At 39.7% G+C, this 21,912-nt stretch overlaps 2 protein-coding genes across 2 annotated transcripts in view; one reads left to right on the forward strand and one right to left on the reverse strand.

Annotated features, from left to right (window-relative positions):
- Positions 1 to 1,583: 1,583 nt before the first annotated feature.
- Positions 1,584 to 14,727, reverse strand: LOC147222972 (vesicular inhibitory amino acid transporter-like). Its single transcript, XM_086167608.1, has 8 exons — positions 14,609 to 14,727; positions 13,486 to 14,047; positions 5,613 to 5,749; positions 5,006 to 5,132; positions 4,715 to 4,917; positions 3,475 to 3,712; positions 3,165 to 3,327; positions 1,584 to 2,129 (listed from the first exon to the last, which is right to left on the reverse strand). Exons 1-8 carry the CDS (start codon positions 14,725 to 14,727, stop codon positions 1,816 to 1,818), a joined length of 1,863 nt encoding a protein of 620 aa, XP_086023734.1. The 3' UTR covers positions 1,584 to 1,815.
- A 1,225-nt stretch (positions 14,728 to 15,952) lies between these two features.
- lama2 (laminin, alpha 2) overlaps positions 15,953 to 21,912 on the forward strand; it is a 167,213-nt gene continuing 161,253 nt past the window's right edge. The window contains exon 1 of the mRNA XM_086166628.1: positions 15,953 to 16,063. Coding sequence (XP_086022754.1) covers positions 15,997 to 16,063 — 67 coding nt within the window. The 5' untranslated portion in view covers positions 15,953 to 15,996. The remainder of the gene's footprint in view (positions 16,064 to 21,912) is intronic.

The raw sequence follows: 21,912 nt of genomic DNA on the forward strand, positions 1-21,912 counted from the left end.
AGAAGTGTGGGAGAGACTGTTGATAGAATGTTGATAGAAGGATGGAGGATTTTTTTTTCCAGAAGAAGAGAGCAGGGAGAAGAGAAGTGTGAGGACAAGAGGGGAGAAAAAAAAGATGATAGACTACAGGATTTAGATGAAACAATGACTGAAAACTGGTTGGCTGGAAAAACAGGAAAGAAGATGAAAGAAAATGAAGAAAATGAAAACTAAAAATAAAAAAAAGAACAAAGGTTGGAGATAAACAGAAAATAATATAAAAAGAAGAGCTAGGGTTGAAGAAGGAAAGAATAAATGCTATGATATTAGCCAGCATCTAATTTCTGTTGGCAACTGATTCTGAGGTCACAAATTACAGCAACATAGAGATCATAGAATGTCATGTAGAGCAGGAGGGAATTAAATCATATTCAGGCAATCTCAGCAGTTCTGTTCGAATTGTGACATTTGGCACATCAGTACCACTTGTTGTGTGGCTGTAAAGTAGGTGTGAGTTATTAAAACATGACTTGTAAAAGGAAATAATTTAACAAAACATGGTGTTCGTGGAAGAAATTAGAGGAAACACAGATTGTCACTTTGGTTTTGAACTATTTGATTGGCTACTGTAGGTATCGGTGTCAACTAGCTTTGGCTAATGAAGAGAGCAGTGGAGGGGGATTGAAAAAGGGGGTGTAAAACCATTTCATTTGTACTGAGGCTAAAATGTAATGACATTTATGCGCATCGAATAGGATTTGCTGCCTGGTTCCATCAACTGCTTGCCAAATCTGCAAATTCAACTTTCTGCTACCTCATCCCATCTGCTGTCTGGCACCCAACAACACACAGGCCTTCCTGTGGAAGTGGCTTCCTGGAGCTGTACTTACAGGGTCATCAGCGCTTGTATTGGAGGAAACATACCAAACAGAGTACCCGATGGTGTGCACCAAGCCGGTGAGCAGAGAAAGCATCACCTTTTTGGCGTGCTTTGCCCAGGGGTTGGCAGATGACGATATTGAGGGGCTTGAAGAGCCCTGGCTTTGGTTGTTGTGAAGTGATGGTGTAAAGAACAGATTGAGAACATTGTGAACCTGATTGTCATGATATAAAGGAAAACAGGCAGTAAGACTCATGTGTGTCTGAGGTGACTGAGGTGGTCAAGAAGCTCCTCAGTGCACCAGGTATGGATGGAATTTGTCTGCCAATGCTTACTGTTATGAACATTGTAGGGCTGTCTTAGTTGACATGTCCACCTAACAGATTCAATTTCAATCAAATATTTTGGTCTATTCCAAGCAAGTTGACTAAAGAACATACTGTAAGATGAATCAGTGAACTTTCCCCGAGCAGCATGGTGGTGCAGTGTTTATTGCCTCCACCTCACAGCTTGAAGGTCCCTGGTCCAATCCCAACATGGGGCCCCTCTGTGAGGAGTTTGCAAGTTCTGCCTGTGTCTGCATGGGTTTCCTCAAGTTTCCTCCCACACCACAAAAACATTCAGTAGGTCCATTAAAAACACTAAACTGAGAGAAGGAATGGTTGTTTGTTTCTATATGTGGCCCTGCAAGATAAGGGGCATTGAGACTAAATTAATTTCCTTTTCTTGGTTTGTTTATTTTCATTTTTGTAAGCGATGCATACTTTATAAGTTAATTCTGTTACATTTACTGCTTCAATTTCTACTTCAATCAATGTACGTGTTATGGTAAAAAACAACACAAAAACAAAATGACAGGAAAAATAAGAACATGCATCTTTAACGTGTCATTTTCGGGGAAATGTGCGTTTAGCATTTTTATGTAGTTCCTGTTTGTCTTGATCAGTTTGCCTTTTTTACAACCCCTCCAACAGTCTCATGACAGAACAAATCACACCTGACACACTGCAGGTGACTCCCAGAACCAGGATTCCCACATCCACCAGCCGCTCTCTCACACTGAGGAGGCACCACTGCAGTCTGAGATGACACAGGCACGGCAGTATGAGTGTCATGGCGGCACCGGTCACACTTCCTGTCAAACCCATCAGCAGGGAGAACCTGGGTACCAGCCTGGCCAGTAGGTATGATGTCATCAGCAAGGTGCCACGGATCAGCAGGGCAGAACGTGACCAACCTGGCCCTCCACGAGTCAGTGGAGCAGGAGCCTCTGAGGATGGATTGAAGCAAGGAGGATGACATTTTTTTTTTTAAATATTGTGCTGATGTATTAAATGGCTTTTGTCTACAGGTCGCTCTTTTAAAGTCGTCAGTGCTGTCATCAGCCATGACTACGTCATTCTTAAGACAGGAAGCAGAAACTGTGGAGACCTCATTGTTGACAGTAAATAATTCCATGGAACTCGGCTGTTGAGAGTCATGTGTTGACAATCAACATTTTAGCAGCGAACAACTGATTTGGAAACATGTAGCCTTGCAATGTAATATTATTAATGTTATTGTGTCTTGAGGTGAGTTTTTGACAATGATGTCATTGGAGAGTTTATATTCAAAACAATACATGTGCGTGCTGAAGCACAAAGATTATCCATTGACTTAAATGTTTGCATTTTTTAAGAATTAGCTTTGTAAGGAAATGAGCAGGATCATAAATTATCCTGCAGAGGTGGTGAGGGGTGGACACAAGATGAAATAAAATAAATCAAAATAGCAATAATACAGTAAACAGTAAAAAAGAAATATAGGCATGTAATATCAATTTCAGACCTTTTAATTGAGTTTTTATTTATTTATCTATTTAATTATAGTCATTATATCATATAAGTTATTATATAATATAAGTTATTATTATTATTATTATTATTATTGTTGTTGTTGTTGTTATTATTATTGTTATTGTTATTATTATTATAGTTTTTCTTTTTTGCTCCTATGCAGGAACATTATTGTTACTGTGCAGGTAGTGCACATTTTTGTTTTCAGGTAAATCAAAATAACTAATGTAACTAAAAACCGTACTTGGATTTCTTATTCAAGCCACTGAGGATTTCAGTCCCATAACCAGTGGGGGACCGTGTTACCGGCAAATTTAACATGTCTACAGTACTGATCATGTATGATTTATGGTCAGAAGCAGAGATCAATTATACTTCAATTCTTTGACAGGTGACCCTATGTAAATGCATAAAGGGGTCAAAGGTCAGAGGATTGAATACAAAATACTTTATAGACCTTAAGTGTTCACCTCTAAGCAGATAGCTTTGCAGAATCTCGGCAGCGGAGTAGAATGGCAGTGGGTAGGACAGCAGGGCTTTTGCCAGCAGACAAAGGTTGACAAGGGGTCGGAGGTCAGAGGGCAAGTTGTCTGTGATGACCTCTTTGGTCTCTGCCTGCCAGGTCAACACTGTCTAACCGGGGGGGAAAAGCCAGTTTGTTATTATTGAATCCAGGTACAACCTCAATGATCAGGTTTTAAATCGAGCTAAAATCTGATATGGCGCTTGAACTACTGAAATACATCTTTTCTCCAAATATTTGCACCAAATGTTACAAACCAGTAGGGCAAACATTGTTTTAATGATGCAGGCAGCACCGTGGGTCCACTGCAACATGGCGTTGAACTGTCCTTTGTCCTCCATACTGCCCTCAAGAGGAGGGAGGAAGATCTGGGAAGTGTAGGAGAAGATGATGACGCCGACTGAGACCAGGAACTCCTCGGGGTCCAAAGTCACAGAGAGACAGGACCAGGACCAGTTACTGGCCTGACTCAGACAGTACATCATGACCAACACGCTGACAGGGAAACAGAGACAAAAACACATTGTGAACAAGTATGTAATATGGTTTTCATGATAACCTGAGGTAATGGTTTAGTCTGTTGTTACAAAACATGTAAAGACACAATGGGGACTGGACAAGAAGACTTGAAAAATCAATCTATAAATGAATACCAGCTGTAAAAATGTTTGAATTGAGGCTTTATTCAAAATAAATCTTATCATTATAACCAGTTTTTGTAAATTGCTGCAATCACATTTTTCATCTGCAATCCATTTTGTGACACATTGGTGTCAGTGATTATAGTTTCAAGTGTTTCTTTAAGTTTGTATTGGTCAATATGAACAAATATAAAATCAAAATGATCAAGTGTCTGCCTGGTCATGAGCTGTATTTTAAGTTACTGAGATGTATTTTTTTTAAAATGTATTTGTAATTTATACAAACCAGTCAGAGGACTGCCACCATCCTTTGTGACACTTTCCAAGTTTGGGTGTGTCAATTTGGGACAATCAGTGCCAAATAAGACTTGCTAAGTCACACAGACTGATGTTTATTTACTTTTTTAAAAGGTACTGCAGTTACTGTATTTCTGATATACTGCTTATTCAGACAGCTCCATTTCTGGTTACTGCTATTAATGATGGTATGAAGTTTACTTCTCATTACCATACATGCAATTAGTTAATCTAATGAATTCAATGTGTCCACATCAAAACACATCATATCATTGAGCTGTACACAAGAGATGGTAATACACCTTAAACCTTATGGGCGATGATTTTTAGTAGTTCTGAACTGCAGTAAAAGCAAACACAGCAGACAGCATGATGCAATCAACCCCCAGATCCCTCACTTGTCAGGAAATGGACTGAGAAGTATTGTTGTGTTTGTGCATCAGACTGACTGGCCAAAGTAAAGCTGAGAGATCGCGAGGATTTAAGCGACTCGGGCTCATTTTGCCACAACATACAGCTTGGGAAAAACCTCAACATGCGTTAGTACCCAGTTTATTACCTGATCAGTACTTGAGCCAGGGAGCACAATAGGCTGAGGGTGGAGACTGATCTCAGATCGGTCAGCAAGAGGCAGGGCAGAACAAAAGCTAGAGACACCAGATAACACAAGGATCGAGGAACAGCGATCCCGGACAGGATATCAGAGAAAGCGCCCGAGGACACCACCAGATAGAGTGTACAAGTCATCAGGAGCTCAGTGACCTGGGGGAGGGAGAAGAAGGGGTACAGGCCAAATGAACAAATGTGAAAATTCATCAACAAGCATTTAATCTATATATTCGTGTGCTACCTGAGCTATGTTAACCATCCATCCCCCCAGTCCTGGACAGCTGGGCCACAATCCTTTGCAGCAGGTGTCCACTATGTCCTGGTAGCTGTTCCGAACCCTGACCCTTGACACCGAGCTAGACTCTCCACTGGAAGATACATACCGCCATGTACATGTCGGTAAAACTCACACTTGCATTTCATTTTTCTGTGCTAAATGTTGGATATTTTTATTTGTGACAATGTAATAAAAAAAACATTTTATATCCTGCCCTGCAATGTTTTTTTAATACAAAGTAAGAGTTAAAATAACCTTTGAGAGTCTAAGTAGAAGTAGAAGGAATAAATCCTGGAAGAAAATTGTTGCCAGAAATGGTAGTTGCCAGGGTGAAAATCCTCAGAGGAAAAAAAAAAACCCTGCCTGAAGAAACTCAAGCCTTATGAACTTTAACATTTCAGTTCTTGGAAGGTATGACAGTATTAAAAAAAAAGAAAAAAATAACTGTAAGGGTGCTATCTCACAGATATAATAGAAAAAAAAATCAAGCATATTAAAGTTTGTTGCTTGACATGATGTAACTTGACTGAATAACTATGCAAAATGGAAATTGCCGAGACTGATCCGATACCTCTGCTCCTCTTCATACAGGCAAACGATGAGAATGCGCCCCGTGTGGTTACAAACCCAGGCTGACAGGACCAGCAGAATTAGACCCACGTACCCAGATCGAGCCAGAGCAAAGGGCAAGCCCAACACAAAGATGCCCTGTCGAGGAACAAAAGAGGAGGACTGAAAGCCCTGTGTGGTGGAGTTCGCCACCAAATGATGGAAGAAAAAAAAACAAAATTATACTTCAAAAGAACGAGAGAATTACAAGTACAGTCTTAAACCAAAGTCCATCAGAATTTCCTCGATGATAAAAAGTAAAAAGATACAGAATGGGTCTGCGGCTGTTTGAAACATCCTATCTACTGATGCAATGGATAACTGTTAAATACGATAGAACTGTGAATTTGTAAGGCTGACTTTACATCGTGATACTAACAGCTGCGGCGGTCTGTAGCCTGTAAGCTACATGAAATGCAATTGAAGCTCAACTGCAACAGCAGCAAATATCTCAACTGTGTAAAATCTTTTCATTTTCATTTTTAACACATTTACAACATTTTTAGCCCCCTTGGTTTAGTTACAATGATGCCAATATTATAAAATTTACAAGCTTAACATACATATACATATAATATCCATACAGTATACTGTATATACATTATATATGTTTCACGCAAGTTAAAACCTGCAACTGATTAAATGAGAGATTCACTGCTGCAAGCCAGAATTACTCCTACAGTGAAATACATGGGTGGCAGTTTGTTTCAACTATGAGTCAAATCAAAACAACAAAGCATATATTCACTCGCTATGCTGCAGGATCCCGTTTAAATATTTGCTGAGACGAGAGCAAATTTTGAAATTACAGAGTGTTCGCCGCAAGTAGATATGAGGAGAGGATGAGGAATCTGAGGATGCGGGGGGACAGCGGGAGCATAGAGAAGTGGAGAGATTTGGCCCATAACGAAAGAAAAATGTTAGCATCGGCCACAGAGAGGTGCGGGGAAGGTAGATGTGTAAATGGGAGGCGAGCTGAGAAAAAGAAAGCTGGAGAGGCGGGAAACACAACGCGAAAGAAGACAAGGGGGAAGGATTGGTGCAACCTCACAGAGGGGAGATCATAGGAGACATCCATTTACTGTGATGGAGCTGCTGTTTTCAATGTTGGAACATGGAGATGCGCAGGCTCACTACTGTGAGAGTTGTGGAAGCACATCATATAACACACTCGCACACACACACAGTGGATGCATAAACAGACATTCTGATAGAGCTTTGATGTTAAAATGGAGCTGCTGGGGATGAAAGCAGTTTGTGAGAAATCTGACGCTCAAGTATCTGATGTTGTCCCCCCGCACCTCAACGCCCCCTTCCCTACCCCAGCCTGCGCTCCCCGTCACTTCTACTTTCTCTCTGTGTTTCTGCCAGCTAATTCCTAATTGGCTACTCAGAGCAGATCCTGAGGCAGCTCCTAATAACAAAGACCTACAAGTAAAGGAGACAGAAATCACTGATGGAGAAGATACAGATCCATCTGATTTATATCCATATTCATATGGATATTTATGTATAAATATATATGTGCAGGGTATTATTCAACTGGGCACAGCGTGGCGCAGGAGATAGCGCAACCCTCTTTGTAACAGAGCATTCCTGGTTCGATTCCCAGCTCCTCCTAGTGGCGCCGGTCAACGGCAGCCCATCCATGATGGTTTATTTGGAGAAAATGAATTTCCCCATGGGGCTTAATAAAGGGTAAATTGTTATAACTGTGTTTTATCATATTCTGACCTCTCAATACTGTCCACTATTCTCCAACCGTACAGACAAAATTTCAGTCTCTTTTATGGTATTCTGACATATTAAGATTATTACCAATTCTTTGGTCCTGTCTAGACAGCTTGGGTGCATGGCAACCTCAAGGGAAGCACATAAATCAAAAAATAGACCAGTTTGACACAAAAATGAAAGTAAATAAATAAACAAATAAATAAATAAAGTCGTCATATTTTTTCTGGCATAACAAACGCAGCTTCTCTAAATTGAATCAAGGCCGCTTTTATTTATTTTCAATGAAGCGTTTGAGCTATTGCAGGATGAACAAAATGGATGTATTTTCACTCAATAATTGCACAGAGGAACTGTGCATTCAAGGTCATCGAACATGTGATGCATTTTCCTCAAGGTTAAGGGCATAAAATAATGACAGAAAGTAACCATGATTAAAAATAGTCATTATGTCATTATGTACAGGGCATCTCTAAAGTATCTCATTCTCAGGTAATATTTTCACCATTAACATTTGAAATGTCATTTTGCGCTAAGGAACAATTTCTGTGACAAGCCCAAATTCTGTAGAGTTCTAGAAAACTGGCAAATCCTAATCAGTTCATCCCTGAATTCACGCGGACATTTGTGCCGAATTCAAACAATTTCCTCCGAGGCACTCCAAGCGTCACCATTGGGGGGTTAAAAAGCAATCATTGTCTGCACTTTTGTACACGGTTCCTTTTGGTGAGTTTTGTTGCAAAGGAGGGTAAACGAAGTCGCACAGACTGTCCTGATGAAAGCATCGTCGCCTTCATCAGGGCAAATCCGCAGGTGAACAGCTCTAGAAGGTGCGGGCAATCAGTAAAACCTAAAATACCAGAAAAGATAGATCGAACAATCGGCCCGATTTGCGAGGCCACACATTTTTTTGTAAAAGGGAGAATTAAGTTATACTGTCACCAAATTTCAATCCATTTGTGTCATGGCAGTAGGTTTTTTTTTAATTTTTTTATTTTAGCTTAACTCAGGTGCAAAATAAGTGATAAAGACGATGATGATAAAGGAGGGATCCACCATGTGCAGAATAAACGGATCCACAACAAACAGCTGTCATTTTGTAAGAGGCAGGGCACACTCTGAACCTTATGGCAGTCAGTCAGAGGGAAACATTTAGAAATACTCAACCATTTGCGCATACACACCAAGCACAAGGAGTAAATTTACCACGATTTTGGTCCGCAGGAGGAAGTTGGAGACGTGAGAGTAACATTCAGGCTCCTCCAGACTGGTCTGCCACAGGAGTCTGAAACCTTCTTACTCCAAGGCAAAAGCGATAAGAACTGCAACGCTGTGCCTTCTTATTCTAAAATCTAAGGTCTTCCTTAATGAAGGTTTAATAACTTGTGGTTTACCTTGTTTTTCTTTCAAATGTACTTTTTCAGGATGCAAAATTCTAAACTGCCAGTTTAAGGCAAAATATTGCATGAGAAAAGTGCATTGCCCTTCAATCATAGGTGGTTTATCTAATTAATACAGGCCTGAAAAGGTCCATGTCTCTAATCTGCAATGATCAAACTGGAGCTACCTCATTAACAAGCAATTGGAATTCAAAATCGGTATCAAAATATTCCCTAGTTAGGGCGTATTGGGAGCTGGAGCTGGATTTTTTGGCAGCAATTTTGTTCCTCAATAAAAACTTTATTAAGCTGGCAGACAGTGATTTATATTGGCATCAATAAACAAGTACTGAAAAGATATAATGGTCTTTCTTATGCAGACATGCATTATCCCAACAAAATTTGTCAGTGTTATTCTTCAGTGTTTACATGCCATTGTTCTCCTTCTCTTCAAACAACAAGCAAATCTTCATTTTAACAAAGCCTGTTCCCTATGGAAGCATGTACGTTGATGAGAATATTATGGTTCAATCCCTTTGCTTTTTTGTAAATCAGTAAGAGTGTAGGAGGGCTGTTTACACTGTTTCTGTCTGTTGACATCAATTAGACCAGGGATGGGCAAACTACGGCCTGCGGGCCACATCTGGCCCATTGGTCTTTTTTATCCGGCCTGCCAAATATTGGTGCAGAATTCATACTTGAACAATTGAATGATTGGATCAATGAATGTGGGAGCTCAAACAGGAGATTATTTCATTTTTGGAGCTACTTGAGAACACTTGTAAATTTTCCTAAGCTGAATGACATAGATTGGCTCCGTGATTTAGCCTTTACTGTGGACATAGTTGACACACATGAATGAGCTTGACGTGAACCTAAAAGGGAAAAAATGGTTTGTGCATGAAATGCAAGCAAACATCAGAGCCTACAAAACCAAGCCGGTTATATTTTCAAAGTAAATGTCAGACAATGTTCAGAAAAATGTCGGACGAGTCTGATATGTCCTGTTAACAAAGACGTTTTTGTTTTTATATGTTTCGTATCTTGTACTTACCCGCCCAGTCTGTCAAATTTTAAAAGTCAAAGCCAAAAAGTTTGCCCACCCCTGAACTAGACTGTATGTGGGGTAAAGTAGAATATGAACTATATACAGTATATCCCAGTTTGGATTAAATAAAATTAGGCACACATTAATTCAAAAACATTAGAAGATACTTCTAGTTCTGAGATGTAATATTTAATTGCATTCAGCAATATAGAATATGAAGTGTAACTAGATGGAAAATATATTATTAGAGACCCCATTTCTCTGCCCTGTTTGTAATAAAAATAACACCCCCCGAAGAAAACAAAAAAACAAATTGTCACTAATTCATTGACATCCATCAATTTGTGGAGATTTTGAAATTTCCCCACATGTGGGATGATTAAAGAAACCTTCTATTCTATTCTATTCTATTCTATTCTATTCTAAAAAGATGTTTTCATCCACTTAATATCATCTGTTGAGGTAAGACAATGCAAATGTTTACAGATATCTGGTGGGACTGTGTCCTGGACTGTTGACCCCAAGAATTAAGAAATCATTCACCTTCTATATCTCCACTCCCTGTAGCCTCACCATTCCACTTAGGTCCCTCTCAGTCACACACAAATATTCTGTCTTGCTGGGATTAAACTTCATTCTTCTCCTTTCCAAAGTATACCTCAACCTCTCAAGATTTTCCTCCAAGTGTTCTGTGCTCTCACTACAGATCACGATGTCATCTGCAAACATCATGGTCCATGGAGATTCCTGTCTAATGACATCTGCCAACTTGTCCATCACCACTGCAAATGAGAAGGGGCTCAGAGCTGATCCCTAATAGTCCCGCCTCTGCCTTGAACTTCTCTGCCACACTACAGCACACCTCACAACTGTCTCACATCTTGCATACATGTACTGCAGCAGTCTACTTCTCTGCTACTCCAGACTTCCTCATACAATACTATAGATCATCTGTCACTACTGTCGCTCATATACTATCTCAATGTCTACATAAACGCAATGCAGCTCCCTCTGGCCTTCTCTGTACATCTCTATTAGCATTCTCAAAGCAAATACTGCATCTGTAGTACTCTTTCTAGGCTTAAAGGCATACTGCTGTTCACAAATGCTTACTCCTGCTATCAGTCCAGTTTCCACTACTCTTTCCTGTAACTTCATTGTATGGCTCATCAACTTTATCCCTCTATAGTTACCACAGTTATGCACATTATTCATAAAAATGGGCAAATATCACACTTCTTCTCCATTCCTCATTCATCTTCCCACTCTCTAGGATCCTGTTGAATAATCTAACCAGAAACTCCACTGCTGCCTCTCCTGGACACTTCCATTCTCCCATCGGTATATCATCAACCAACTGCCTTTTCACTCCTCAACTTCCTTAATGCCGTCCTCGCTTCACTACTTCACCTTTACTAATCTCTGCTACTTTGTGGTCCACAATAGTCTCCTCTTCAACCCCTCCCTCTCTTTCATTTTCCTTACTCATCAGCTCTAATAAGTACCACTTCCATCTTCCCAACACTTTTCTAGCATCTTCCAATACATTTCCCTCTCTATCCTTAATCATCCAAACCTGCTGTACATCCTTTCCATCTCTGTTGTTTTATTCTTATTTTTTATCATTATACTTTATTAATCCCTTGCAGAAAACAGTTCAACATGCTGGAGGAGCACGGGATCAAACAAGGAATGTTCACTTCCAAGGATGACTACTCTAACCCCCTACCCGCCACCCCAGTCTGTAAAAATCATTCTACCATCCTAGCTTACAAGCCATCATAGACCCTTTGTTTGGCATTTTCTACTTCTCCCTTTACCTTGCACTGCATCCCCCTGTACTCCTGCTTTTCTCACCAGTCCCCTTGGTGTCCCACTTCTTCTTTGCTAACCCTTCCTCTGTATATACTCCAGCACTTCCTTATTCCACCACTGTTGCAGCCAATGCCTGCCCCCCTTTCTCTGTTTCTCAAATTGTCATGCAGGTGGTCTGTGGTGTCAATCAGAAACACCTGAATCCAACCAACTGTGGCCAATCATCATGTGCTGACTTCTTTAAAGGTGGACACAACCATTCAAGGGGGCGGCTGATGTGCAGTAATCCGAGGGGAAAATGCTGTGGCCTCGTGTATGGGTGGCTAAGGCTGATATTGTGTGGTTTGTGAGGCCTAATCCTATGTAGTTGTTGAGGCTAAATCCTGTGAGGGTGTTGGGGGTGCTGACTCTAACGCATTTGTTTTCAGGTAGCGAGGATTTCGTTTCCCTTTCTTTTTTGCTTCACATGCAGATACTTAGTGGTAAGTTATCCTTATGAGGACTCTGTGGTTTATTACTTTCTTTGGTTTGAGCAGCATCACCCCAACCTTCTCTGTTTGTAACTTTGTCTTTTACAACCTTTTAATAATACATTATATAATAATTGATTCATTGATACAATTACATTTGTTTTTATGTTTCCTCCCCTCTTAAAACTGGGACGTAAACGTCACAAAGTCTCCTTATCTATTTTCTTCCAGACAACACACCAAGTACTCTCTAACCTGTCTCCCTAATCACACTAGCTGTATTGTCCAGTCAAATGGAAGATGGCCCTGAACACCCAGAGCCCTTCTTAACCCCTCCCAGAAAACTATACAGCGTTCCCTTTTCAAATTCGTCCTCTTTTCTTGTCACCAGTCATCCTACAAACCACCACCCTACAGTATGTTGTTTGGCTACACTTTACCTACTACTACTTTGCAGTCACTGAACTCCTTCAGATTATATTGTCGATGCAAAACCTTCTAACCTTCCACCTGGTTTCCTTGACATACGGTATATCCGCCTTCCTCCCCTGCCTCATATAAACACATTCTCTAGCTTTTTCTATTGTTGTCCAAACATTCAAAGTCCCTACTCTTAGTCCCAGACTCCTGTCTTTCCTCTTCTCTCCATCTTTGACCCGCAGTTGGCCAATTTCCACTGGTACCATGTCAGTTATTAGCACCAATGGTGGTTATTGTTAGTTCGGGCCTCGACAACTCCCCCCTCCCCCAGGGTGCATTGCATATTTCTACTCTAATGCTGTAATATGGTCTGCACAGACCCAGGGACACTGTTCAATCACACTGTTATCCAGCGAAAGAACACATTTACATGAGGGTGTCGATTGAATACGCTTCAGCCTTTACAGTGTAATAAGCTATTAGCATTATTTCCATGAGGACATGCTGCGACCAGGCACTCTTCCTTTATTTTCACATAAAAAAGATTTGATTCATGCTTTATTTGATTCTGGAGAGTGCCTTCAAGACCACAAAGCATTGTTTAGTAATATCAAAATCTAATAGGAGCAGATGAAATTCTCTGTGTGCTAAATGTCTTTTCTATATCGTGTACTGTCTGGCACCCAAACAGAGAGAATTAACATTTTAAATGTATCTTCGGCCAGAGAATATGTGGAGACAGTAAGTATGAGATGTGCTGAAAGTGAGGTACCAAAATAAGCACCCCCTAATATATTCCGCTTTTTAAATTTTTGGAAAAGCAAGCTACATGGCAACGTCACAGTGGAAATGTTTCCAACGTCTGCTCGTTTTCAACCATGATAGTGTGACAAAATATTTCCGATAAAGATGTATTTTTTCTGATTAAAGTGAACATACCTGATATGAAAGTATATAACCACTTGTAGTTACCTGGATTGCGTTGGTCACATTCCAGCCGGCCTCCCAAGCAGTGATGGTTGGATTTGAGCTCTTTGTGCCATGATGCTGTTCAGCTAAGCTCCGCACTGATCTCAGCTCATCTGGGCTGGTGTGAGACGAACCCTCAGTGCTCACCTCTTCCCCAGCAGGTCTTTCGACATTTATAGAATGGTGTCTGGCCAGTCTGTAGGATCCTCTCCTTTTTCTCTTACCTCCTGGTAACTTACATGAACCGGCATCCTGGACAGGTGAAGTTATAGTGATGGTTGGGGGTTCAGTGGAGGTTGAAATTTGTCTGGTGTCTTTCAAAGCCAGATTCTGCTTAAAGGCACAGTTGGATCGCATTTGGTCCGCAGCTGCCCTTTCTCTCTCTGTGGGATGAGCTTGCTCAGCCAGAAACATGCTTGTTTCTCGAAATGATGTTTGATTTTTTCTGGTGTTATAGACACTTTCATCTTTTTCAGTTGTACCGATGTGGTTCTCCTCTCCGTAGCTTCTACCCAGCTCATTGCTCTGGGTCAAGATCAACAACTCTTGATCCTCCTGAGAGAACCTGCTGATCAAAACCGCCACTGAGTTTGAGGTTTCTGATTAATCAAGGCAATCCATTTCCTGCACTTTGATTGAATAAAGAAGGAAAAGGCTGTCAATAATTTTGTTTTTCTTTGTGATTCATAGTGATATTAAAATTGAGGATGAAATGCAGCAGTGTAATTCAGGCACATCAGAAAGTAGATGAGTTTTCAGTATTCTGGAACATATTTTTGCAAAGTAGTTCAATTCAAATTGTAAGAAAAATACTGTGTAGATCAAGTCAAATAGATACGTAATATGTAAGTGATGAATTATCAATTATTGGAAAAAAAAACATGACGATAGATGTGTTGACAGACATATGCATCAACATATATATAGTTATATATATATGTTGATATATAAGTTTAATTTTTTTTTTTAATTTCTGGGATTATTGTTGAGAAGACTTGTTGAGAAGAGAACAGCTTGAAAATCTAAATATTATAAGCTATCTATGTCCTTATTGCAGCACTCAAAAAAAACAAAAACAAAATAAAATAAAATAAAAATAAAAAAAATTCGGCATGATTGCACGCACCTTTTGGTCCAGTCCAGGTGTAGCCTCGACACAGCCCAGCCCCACAGAGACTCGGCACCACCCCAGGGCTGCCCCGAATTCCGAGGCCAGGGAAGAGACTCCATCTTCAGCCACGCCATCTGGAGAGTTCCTCTGCACTGCCTTAGGAGGTCTGAGGGTCTCACTGACTTTGACTAATATCAAAACTTGCACACAAAGACACACACACACCAACGTCTGCCCATTAACGCATGAGCCCCATACACACTCCAATAAGCGCACCTGAATAACATGCTCAGACGGGTGAAGTGATTGACAAGCTAGTGAGCCGAAACATTATAATGTGCAATTCTTATTTTTTCTACATTTTTATTTCATTGATTTATTTTATTTTTCGTATTTTTCAAAAGCGAGGGGGCAAACAGAAAAGGTAGATACACACACTCCGGGATCCGGTGAAGGGTAAATGCACAGAAATTGATACCTGACATTTGAAAAACAAAACATTTTGCCTTAAATACAACATTCAATTCCACAATAAGAATACGTCTATTAAAAGTTTATACCAGCACTTGCTGTCACTTATTTACACTTGGTTAAAGTTTTGCATTGTGTGCTCTTTTTTTATTGATTTACTCTGCGTACAGCGGGGGCATTTGTTTTGCTCCGGCTGCGTTTTTGCCCCCGGATTGTGGTGAATTGTGCAGGACAGTAGGAGGAGCTATTGAGGAGGGTCTCAACTCCAGCAAAACTCCAGATGTGCTCAACAAATCCAAAAAAAAAAAAAAAAGAGCTATACCTCACCCCACCCTAGTCACACTTTACTTTACTTCTTTGCATTACGAACCCTTTGGTGGACAACGTTCCTTTTGCATCCTCGGCTTTTACTTCCACTATTTCACCTTCAAATTTCTTTGTACTGCCAGCAGCAAAAAGAACTCAGGCAATTCCCCCACTGTGTACTGCAACACATCTGCGCAACCAATCATGACTGTGTGTGTGTGTGTGTGTGTGTGTGTGTGTTTTGAGGTCTGCAAACTGCCTTTTGGTTGGAGTAATTTTTGACTTGAAGTTCTCAATATAACAGTGACACATGTCATCAGGCCAATGATGTAATCCCCTCTCTCCCCCAAGCAACGATCTCAATTGCATTGATTAACAATTCATCAGCCCGCTTTGATTTCTTTTGGTTTGTGACGCAAATGACTTTTAAAGACTGTGCCATAATTTGTTTTTCACCCCCACCTCCCCCTCAAAAGTGCCTGGGTTGAAACTTGGGCCGGAGGAAGAGGAGGAGGAAGAAGAAAAGGGGGCGGTGGTGGTCGGGGGGGAGCAACTTCTTTGAAAGGATCCACTCGCATTTTGCGCGCATCCACGCGTAATGACACCCGGGTCCGGATAAGGGCGACATGAAGCGACTCCAGCTCCTGCTCCTGACCGCGTTGCTATGGCAATGGTGCTACGCGCAGCAGAGAGGTGAGTGCCCGATAAACCCAACGCTGATCGATAACCCGGGTTGATCGATCCGCAGACAAGAGCGCATCACAGCTCGGTTTTAGTAGATTTTATCGGCACCTGTTTGGTGAGTTTGCGCGGAAAAAGTAAATAAAAGAATGAACACACCTGGGGAAGGGTGGGAGTTGTAGTTCACTGTTGAGAAAAACTTTAAACTTTCGCCTTACTTAAACTCTGCGTAACAAAAGGATGAAGGAAGTGATCTCTTTGCAAAAATCGTAATTTTTACTTGTTTCTAGTTAGTATTTAGCTGAAAGTTAATGCCTAACTGGGTGTGTCAATTCAAAGTGATGTTTACCCCCCATGGAGTCACCTCTTCACTCCAGCACATTACACATTTAGTTATTTTTTCTGTGCAAACTATTTTGCCTGCGACGCTCAAAGCATTCAAAACAATATCCTAAATGTGTTTCCAGAAAACGTGTGTTTATATTGAATACTACACTCTAACACTTTTAACACTCCGGTCTTATTCATCTAAAGTATTGTGGATGGCCTTCCCAGTATTTGAGACATTGGCAGCGGATGCTGGTTCTCAAACATTTCTTCAACTGGTGTTTTTCCACTTATGGTGCAGAGAGACTGTAGATAACGGAGGCGACAGTAGGATGTCATGTATTCCTGGTGAAGTTCTGTGTAGAGTTCGACTTTACAAGAGCTAATACCATTTGGCAAAAAAAAAAAAAAAATGAAAAAGAATAAAACCTATAACCAAGGATAATGGATAAATCATGGTGTCCATCTTGATACCCGGTGGTAGTAAATAGGAAATTAAGCAATCAGAACCTTGAAATTGGAGATATTAAACAGTGGAGTTTTTATAGAAGCCTTCCGTAGATCCAGAAACAGATGTGATGAAACACAAACGCCTGGCAAAGAGCTACACTGTCATAGCTTGAAGCATCATAAACATTTTTCATTACCCTTATATGCAGGCATCAGATTAAGTTTTTTTGTTTTCTTTGGTATGATATGAAAACTTCTGAGTGGAACTAAAATCTTTGTACTGAAGACCTTAAGACACTTTATAGCCTTGACTTATTACTTTGACACTTTATAGTTGTATTTGTATTTCTTACACCCCCCCTTTTTTTATACTCTTTATACAATTTCCTACTATTATTTATTATTGTGTGTTACTTGAAACTTTGGCACAACAATTTCCTTCAGGATAAACAAAGTTGTTCTTATTCTTATTCTTACATGTTTTTTTTTTTTTTTTTTTTTTTTTGCGTGTACGATTTGGCCATTTGGCGGTCAAATCATGCCACGATGCAACCCTTTGATAATGACTGCTGTTGCTCGTGCACTGGGTGTGTTTGTGAAGCTTGTTAAAGGAGTGATGAGATAATAATAGGTAATGTGTATCAGGGAAAAGACGCAGTTCCTTTGCAGGGATGTGGACTGAAATTGGAGTGATAATAGCTCCGACAAAGCGCACAAAAACGGAGTCACAATATTCATGCAAAATATTGATCTTGGAAAAGTAGGTTGTTTATTCACCTTTTCCAATCGTTGCCTATTGAGAGGATAGTGAAAAAAGTTCTCCTAGTACTCAAAGATATCAGGCGCCTGTTTGAATGATGAAGATATGAACTGCTGAAATAAGAGTGCACTTGTACAACGCAGGATTTGAGGCTGTTGCTTGACAAATGAAACAAATGTAGAGTTTGTCACGCTCTTCAACATTTATCCTCCTCAAAAAAATGTTGCACTATTAACCCCGGAGTGCCCTGGGCCCCCTGCAGAGACGAGGAGATGGGGTTTATAACCGGGAGTTGTGTGTGTTGGTGTGTGTGTGCGCATATGCGCACTCAAGGCATAACAAGAGTAGCACAGAGCAGTGGAGGCCACCTGCTTTATGAACCTCATTATCAGACATTTTCCTCAACTGCCACGGACCATGTCTGAGAGTCACCGGTACATAATCAGTGAGCGAGGAAGAGGAGGGCGGCGAGTTTGGCGGAAGAGACTGAATTCAAGAGCTACCAGGCAGTTGAGAAGAATTAAACAATAGATGATTCAGAGTGCAGAAAGCTAAAAGGAGGAAAAAGTGAGCACATTTGACATGTGAATTTTCCCATTTGTGATCAGACTGGTGAAAGACGGTCTTGGTACCCAGAATTTACAAGAGAGGTAGGAATATCAAATGACATCTGATTGATTTAGTTGATTGATAAGAAATCGAAGACATTTATTTTATTATTTCATTGCTCTGAAAGCCTACATTTTCAACTAACTTCTCATTTTCTTTAGAAATTGTGAGTAAAAACTCCAAAGCGCTTTCCTTTTTCTTGTTTGCCCGCCTCTCTGGTTCATTTCAGGAACACTTGTGATGGTTGTTCAGATTCCACGACACCGATTTCCAAAGGTGAAGGTCGTTGTGACCTTAGCTGATTTACAAGTAAAGGTCAACGTCAATCTGTTCTGTCAAAACTACTGAACAGCCATTCAAAGGGGGAGCTTCTAAATATGTCCTCACCCTTTTCCTCGGGTCACGCTTAAATCCCAGTCTGTTGCTGTGCTTTGTGTGAAACACCCATATTGTAGACTTATTCATTCTTTGTAGTAACATCCAAATCTCAAGCAAAGTCAGGCGTCACGGCTGCGACATCGAGTTCGCAGACGCAGCTGTATCAGCAGCCCCCCCTCAGTACACTCTGGGGTCTCATTCCTCTTTTCTCTGTTCCTTCCTAAAAACAGCTTGAATCTTCATGTAATTACTAAATATTTCTAAATATTTTAACTAATTCACTAAACACTATTTGTCCTCATCAAAGTCCATAATTGTCTCATTAAAATTTGGTAAATAAATAAATGCCAGGTGCAAAGTGGTGTTAATTGACAGAAAATCATTAAGAAATGACTTGATCAATTTCTGAGGAGTAGTGTTTAAGAAAGGTTAACATAAAAGATCAAATAAAATGAAATACAAAATCATCATGCAATTTGTAATTAATGATATTAAGTATTTGAAGGTCAAATCAATGATGCTCAATCATTATTTGAATGCCTGTAATTAAATACTTCACAAGGGAAATTAAACTGGATGTGTGTGTTTATATGTGACTATATTTTACATGGTATGTTAAAAATAATTGGATAAATTAAAAGAAAAAGTAATGAGCATATCAATGTCAACAATGTTTTATTACAACAAAAGTGCCACTTTTTACCTGCTAAGAGTCTGTGTGTGTGTTTGTGCGTGTCAGGGGGTGGGTGGAGGGGCACCCTGGCACACCCTATTGTCCTTCATGGATTTGAAACACACACACACACTTTAGAATTAAATATAGTTGCTAATATTAGGAGAGGCTAATGCTCGGAGAAGCCTTCACACTGATTGTCAAACGGCACTGGCAGGGTTCAGCTAAGTAACTAAGTCACTATTAATGAAGTCACTGGACATGTTGCAACCCGTCATGAAAAACAGTCTTGCGGCGTTAAATATCCCAAAAAAAATTGACACCCAGTCAGTACTCTATTGACTACATCGAGATTATTATTTTTTTTTTACATTGTCAAAAAATACCAATAAAAAAAGGATTTAAATAATATTATTCAGTAGAATAATAACAAAACAATTGACAGCACAAGTACATATACAAATATTTGATTAATCTAATTGATGACAGTGTAATGTGATTCAGTTGATACATTTCTTTATTATTCAGCTGCTATCATGGATAGATATATACCAAACCCAGATAGACAGAATATTCATGATTCATGAGGTATTGTTTTCATTTACAGTTGACAGGAAACTCTGCAGGGAACATAAATCTGGTCCAACTTGGCTCACATTCATCCATCAAAATCTGTAGTATCCTCATATATATGCTCACGTTAGCGCCTTACTAACCCCGAATTGTGTTGTGTAAATTCTCAGATGTGCATTGCATTGAATATGAATGTTGGCTGTGTCAATGTGAGGAATTAATTTAGGGATTGCGTGTGTGGAGAAGGAGCTGTAAATATTTTATCATGAGGAAAAAAAAACAAAATAAAAAGATTAAAACAAACTTGAAGATTTTATGTCAGTTCGGGTAATTAAAATGTATTTCTGTAGTCGATGAAATAATCGCCCTTTGTAAAACTTTGTTTCAACAGATTATATTACCGGAATGCAGAACTATTACATTAGTAACCAATGGATCTCAAAGAAAAGGACCGATAAATAATTGCTTTCGATCGAGGTCTTTACTAGTTTGGGATTTGCTGCCAAGGTGATGTGTCAGGGAGATTTCTAGTGAAACCCAAATAGCATTGACCCAAAATTTTGATATTTGACATCATATTAAATTAGAAAAATGGCTAATAGTTTGTGCCCCATGTTTATTTTAGTACAATTGGAGACATGATGCATAGGAAGCACAAGTCAGCTGTAATAAAGAAACTGATTGTAGTTGATAAAGACTAAGGATTTTGAGAGCGTGTCAGTGGTGAATTAGTGTAAATGAATATCAAACTTGTCAGCTAACTACTCATCTCAATCATTTTCTGAAAGTTTGTTACTCCTGTCCTGTAAAATGTAAACCACCTTATACTTCAAAAACAAAACCAGAAGGATGCTTGATTGATTTTCCTGCTGATGTTGATGCAGCCTTGATAGAAGACTAGATTTAACTCCATATCTGAATATACCTGTAACTACAGATATGTTAATAGCTTTGCAGAAAATATGACGGTAAACATGCTGGGCTGGGTGTGATGTGCTTTGAGCTCACTCCACTTATCTCACTGAATGCATTGTGAATCCTGAATGGGCTTTTTCTACCCATCAGAGAAATCAACATTTTTATGAGGTGAATTCATCCTGGTGCTATGATGTTTTTTTAAAATATTTTGATCCCGGTCTACAATGTTAATGTGAGAGCAGCCGTGCTTAGCTGAATGGATTTGATGGAATTTACCGGAGGGAAATCTGTCAGACGTTCTCGGCTTGGAACCCAAATTCACTGCAATCAATGTGCCCTTGGAAAGAGAAAAAAAAAAAAAAAAAAAAAAAAAAAAAAAAAAAAAAAGGGGTGGGAAAGTAGTAAGTTGGGAAGAGAAAAGTAAATGATTGGTCAAAGGCACAAGACCAATAATACAGAATTTCTTTGTATTTTTAAGGCAAGACCAGGCATTTTCTCATGAAAATTCAGAAAGTGAATAATGTCAACAGCAGTTATGAGGAATGTTCTTTGGAAGACCCGTAGAGCCTGTAGTACAGTCTCAAGTGATGACTCCTAACTGGAAAGGGTTCCACATTTGAGCAGAGGGGGAGCCAAGTCAGTAGCACTGACCAGGCCAGCCTCACAGGGTTCATAGCAAGTCAGGAGATCAGAGAATTTGTCCAGCCTGCCAGGGAGGAGAGGCAGAGATCAGCATGATGCTCAAACAGAACCAAAGAGTGTAAAATGTGCAAAAATCGCCCACACTCTCACACCGCAACTGTTGAAAGAAGGCGGGATGGATCAGTGCTTTCTGATATTCAAGCCAAATGATAAAAAAATTTAAAAAAAAAATCACAGGCAAAAAAAAAAAAGACAAACATTGCATCTGTGCCGGAATTTGTCAGCCTATGTCTTGAACTTTCTGTTTTAAATTGAACCTAGTGTAGAATGAGATCATTTAACATATTTAAATTTTCCGATGAAGCTATTTGAATAAATACACAACTTGTTCATTGCCTTTAAATTGTTGTTTCTTTTTAACTAATTCTTAATATTATGCTGACAGATCACACTTCCCTTTGGTGAAGATAGTTTTACTCTACATTAGTGCAGTAAAAGTACAAGTGTTTCAGGTCAAGCTTAATATATGCA

This window comes from Fistularia commersonii, chromosome 20 (genome assembly GCF_037954325.1).
Source record: "Fistularia commersonii isolate RoL2024-O1a breed Wild chromosome 20, RoL_Fcom_v1.0, whole genome shotgun sequence".
In the NCBI taxonomy this organism is placed as follows: domain Eukaryota; kingdom Metazoa; phylum Chordata; class Actinopteri; order Syngnathiformes; family Fistulariidae; genus Fistularia; species Fistularia commersonii.